General features: G+C 38.2%; 1 protein-coding gene across 1 annotated transcript; it reads right to left on the bottom strand.

The window, feature by feature from the left end:
* Nucleotides 1-746: 746 nt before the first annotated feature.
* Nucleotides 747-4,270, bottom strand: RGS1 (regulator of G protein signaling 1; the record flags this gene model as incomplete). The annotated part of the gene is made up of 5 exons (XM_079697103.1): nucleotides 4,155-4,270; nucleotides 3,709-3,789; nucleotides 3,234-3,295; nucleotides 1,692-1,855; nucleotides 747-932 (listed from the first exon to the last, which is right to left on the bottom strand). Exons 1-5 carry the CDS (start codon nucleotides 4,250-4,252, stop codon nucleotides 747-749), a joined length of 591 nt encoding a protein of 196 aa, XP_079553229.1. The 5' UTR covers nucleotides 4,253-4,270.
* Between the last annotated feature and the right edge of the window lie 248 nt (nucleotides 4,271-4,518).

Below are 4,518 nucleotides of genomic sequence, written 5' to 3'. Positions count from 1 at the left end.
TAACGGGATAGAAAGTAGAAGACCCTTGCTTAAATTTTTGTTAAATCTGAAAAATAAATGCCAGTTTTTAAAGATGACAAGGAAATGTAAACAGAAATTGCTTCTGTTTTTAAGACAAAACTCACATTTATTATTGACACTGTGATAATTTAATTTACAAATATATTCTGACTTCCCAACTTTAAGGCAATAGCTTAAGTTAAATACATTTTTCTCCTCTTCATCTCTTTCAATCCCAAAACACTCAAACAAACAAACCAACACTGAAAAACTTTGTGTCAATAACAGAAATGGTGATTTTGAAACACATACTTCTCAAATAGTCATCCAAGTAAAAGAGATTTTAGCAGCTCAATACAATCTCTGTATAACAATATGCAGCATAAATGTCAGTTGACCTTGAAGCTTATAGCATGTTTTCACCAGTTTCAAAACCCTTATTCACAGTTTCTGCGTAGCAAGCATTACCCGGCCTTCTCAGTTCTGAGGGATGTTCTAATACGTAGGTCCACTGTATTTTATGACAGTACCACAGTATCTCCTTCCTTCTACCATCGCTAAATTTTCATCTCACGCTTCTTCAGCCCTGAGTCTGGATAACTTCCATGTTAATCTGTCCTGAGTCATGGGTTCTTCCCCTGGATCTGTGAGTCATCCAAAAAGGCCAAGGCTTTCCCCCAGGGAGCCATCCTGGTACATTCCTTCTGTACTTGATACCATCTTTAATTCCCTCCAGCGGGCACTAGTCACTTTAGACTATTAGCCTGAAGGTCATTCAGAAGATTTAAGTATATATTTGATTTGAGGAACCTGGGATAGGAGTCCTTTTCCATAAGAGTATATATGGTTTTTTGGGCTTCATCAAAACACGTGGGTGTTGGTGCTTTAATCTTCTTGGCTGTAGATTCTCGAGTGTGAAAGTCAATATTGATCTAAAAAGAAATCCTCATCAGTTCATATGCACTTCCAATTTATTGCGTATTTTATGATGTCACTGTTGTTTTTGAAGCACCTCAAGACAGTGGCTTTAAAACCTCATTTAAATCAGCTCAAATATCTCTTGAATGCCTATTCTAAACATACCTTATCCTAGGTGTGGAAGAGTTAAAAAGAAATAGCACAAAAAAGCAGAAATATCTTTGCTCCAAGTTAGCTCATAATATCTTTGGGAGGTGCAAACGAGGCAGACATTATTTTTTAAATATCTGTATAAGGTGATACATGCATCAAAAAAAGTGATGTGCACATTTAAGATTTACAGGTGGAGAGGACACTTTGTGCGGATGTTTGCTGCTTGAACCAGGAATATTTAACTGGAAGTGGTCATTACTACTAACTGGAAATATTTCTGCTGCTGTAATCCATGTATTGCACTAATCTCTACTTTATCCTAATCCAAAACGAGCTAGCTCATTAAGGACCCCCTGACATGCAGTTCTGGTCAGTATCACCAATACTCCTTACCCCACCCCATCACATTAGCTTGTTTTACAAAATCAATCTTTCATCCAATCTTTTCACAAATGTAGAAAATTAGATTATCATTGCACTGAACTATATGAATATACTTAAATATATAGCAGTGAAAATCATAATACTCAAAAAGGATTTCATCTTGCTAGCATGTTGAATCTTATTCTATATCTAAGTTTCTTTACATATAAACCGATGGTAATGAACTGAATACTCACTTGCTTGGCAGCATCTGACTGCACAAATGCTTTATAGATTTTCTCCGCTTTACAATGCAAAAGATCAGACTCTGTTTTTTTATAGTCTTCACAAGCCAGCCAGAATTCAATATTCTCCTCACTGAACTCAGACTTTAGGAAGTCCCCAAAGACGTCTTGACCAGCTAAAAAGAAAGGGTGAGGGGTGAGATAAATTAATTGAGCCAATAAATGAATAACTGGAAGAAATTTACAAGAAAAGTACTGTGGCATAATTTCTGTGTACAAAGGGAAGAGGTGGATGCTGCTGAAATGGCTGCGTCACCGTTTGTAGAGATGGGAAGGCCTTAGGGACCCCTTCGTTTATAATCTGTCTGGGTTCAGACACGCTTGTCCCAGGTACACAGCTGCTTAGTGGTGGCTGAGAGACTGCTTCACTTCCATCTGCTGTTACATTACAGTTCTGCTCTGCAGGTTACAGAACAATCTCTTTTCTTACACTACCAGCTCAGCCAGAGTGCAGAGTATTTTAGGGAATCAAATATTGACAGAAGGCATGAACATCATGTTAATCATTAACAAATATAATTTCTCTATCCAACTCATATAAGTCAAAAGATGTGAGGCCTGTATATTACCTATGTATGCTATACTGCTTGGATTTACTCGTGTTATTCAGGCTTTTCAATGGGCCATTTCTATAGCAGTGTTTGGCTGAATCATAACCTAAGTCAGATAACAAGCAGATGAACCAGGGTGAACTACTCGATCCCCACGTGAGGCTCTGTAGGGCGTTGGGTGGGGGAGAAGGGGATCGGCTCACCCCGGATAGGGACAAGCTGCCCATCTATGCGCCTGAGCGAGGTCCTAACCCAGCAGGATCCCAGTGCCCATGATGAGGGCTAAGACAAGCTGATCCCATTTCCCTTCTCTCATCAGAAACTCCCCGTGAGACTCTGTGTTTAAAAAGTCTTTTGATCATATCTGTGTTATAACGTGTCATGTTATATATAATGCAGTTTTATGCTGTGTGTCTCAGCTGCCTTCAAGGCAGCAAGGCACTGTGTCTTTACTCTTGAGTCCTTGGTGCTTCTAAAATGCCTGCACATAAATGCCTGGGCTGAATGAGTGACAACGCATGTATGAATGGAAAAAGTTATTAATTGACTGAGTGAATCCTACCCCTTACATCCAATGGTACAAAAATACATCCTTTAGGTAGCTTTCAGAATAGCAGTTCACATGTTGAGATGTTTGGTTTACTTTTTAAAGCTTTAAACTTCAGAATCCCAGCATAATTTAAAATTTTGCTCCTATAATGATCCATGGAAACAGCTAGTTGCCTTGGCAAATGTTTCTAAAGGACAGTAGCAGAACTGAGTGCCGAGTCAACATTATGCCACGATGCGGCATAATATGCTGAAACTATCAGTGCTACAGAACAGCTAGAGTACAACTTTTCGCACACCCTCCCATCCAGAATACTATATTTTAATGAAGCCATTCAATCTGTTAGCATACTGAGATAAACCCAGAAACATTCAATAGTTAATCTGTACTTACTCTGGTTGGCAAGAAGTTTTTCCAGAGATTCAGACCACTGCTTCACTTCATCAGCAGAGAGTCTACAGGGGACGACATTTACATAAATTAGTATTGTTTTGTGTGTAAGTGCAAATGAAATCAGAATGGCTGCTGCATTTTGATAACTTCACAAACTAAGACTCTACTTCTAATAAATTTTATTAAAATTTATCTATAAGAAAACAAAAATTTGCTTAGAATTACTATCGTTATGAAAATATCTGCCAATAAAATGTGAAAAAATCCAAATGTACTGCAACAGTATAATAAGTAGCAAATATATGCATGCACATTTGTATTTAATTTACATTGGTACTAATGCAGCTTAATCTTATTAGGCTTGTTACTTAAAAGAAACGAAGTCCATTATGTGTAGTATTACTGCCTTGCTAGAATACAGAGCTAATGCACAGGCCGCTTATATAGTTATAGTTCCGTGTATTAGTGTACATACAGGTCCTTGGACTTGGAAGGTTTCATTCCAGATTCCAGATGTGGGATCATAGATCTCAGGTATGCTTTCACATCCATTCCACTACAAAAGACACAAAAGTAAATATTCATATTTCTTCAGAAGAATACCTTTTATTTGTAAAAAGAAAAGAGCATGAAGCAAACTTCTCCAAGGAATAAGGCCATAATAAAAATAGCTGATACAACATATTGCTATATTAAAAGTGAGCCAATTTTTATAAGCCAGAGTCTGGAAAAACTCCCACCTCATTTAATGCCCTGTCATGATTCATTTTTAAATACAACTGAATATACTTGTAACTCACAGCAGGTCATTGCCCTGATCTAGGTAAACTAAAGGCTCGTATTTTCTTCCCTTCATTCATTTTCAATTGTTCTGCCATTAAGGATCATCCAAGTCAAAATTTGCACAGTTAGTGAACTTACAAAGTCTTTGGCCTCCTTTTTTGCGTTTTGTCGTCTAAAAGCGAATGATCAGTTCCTTTCAGTTCCTTTGGATTAGCAGAGAGGAACACGCCTGGCATTTTGTCTGACCTTGGCGTGGAGATAGATGGCTGCTGCTCGCATGGTCCTCAGAAGGCAAGTATCTGCTAGTCCACGTCTCTGCTGCTTTATATAGTGACGGCTCACAGGCCCTTGCCGTTCAAACGAGTCTGTTTATCAAGCGATGTTACCACAGACACTGGAAGTTCCCCCTTTCTTGGTGTGTTGTGACGTGTATCTTGAAAAAAAAAAAAAGAAGCACACAGTGTTTTGTGGTTGAAACTTAACCCAATGAGACTAGGTCACT

This window comes from Hyperoodon ampullatus, assembly GCF_949752795.1.
Source record: "Hyperoodon ampullatus genome assembly, chromosome: 2".
NCBI classification, from domain to species: Eukaryota; Metazoa; Chordata; class Mammalia; order Artiodactyla; family Ziphiidae; genus Hyperoodon; species Hyperoodon ampullatus.
Note: the sequence above shows the minus strand (reverse complement) of the source record. Positions and strands in the feature narration are given on the sequence as shown.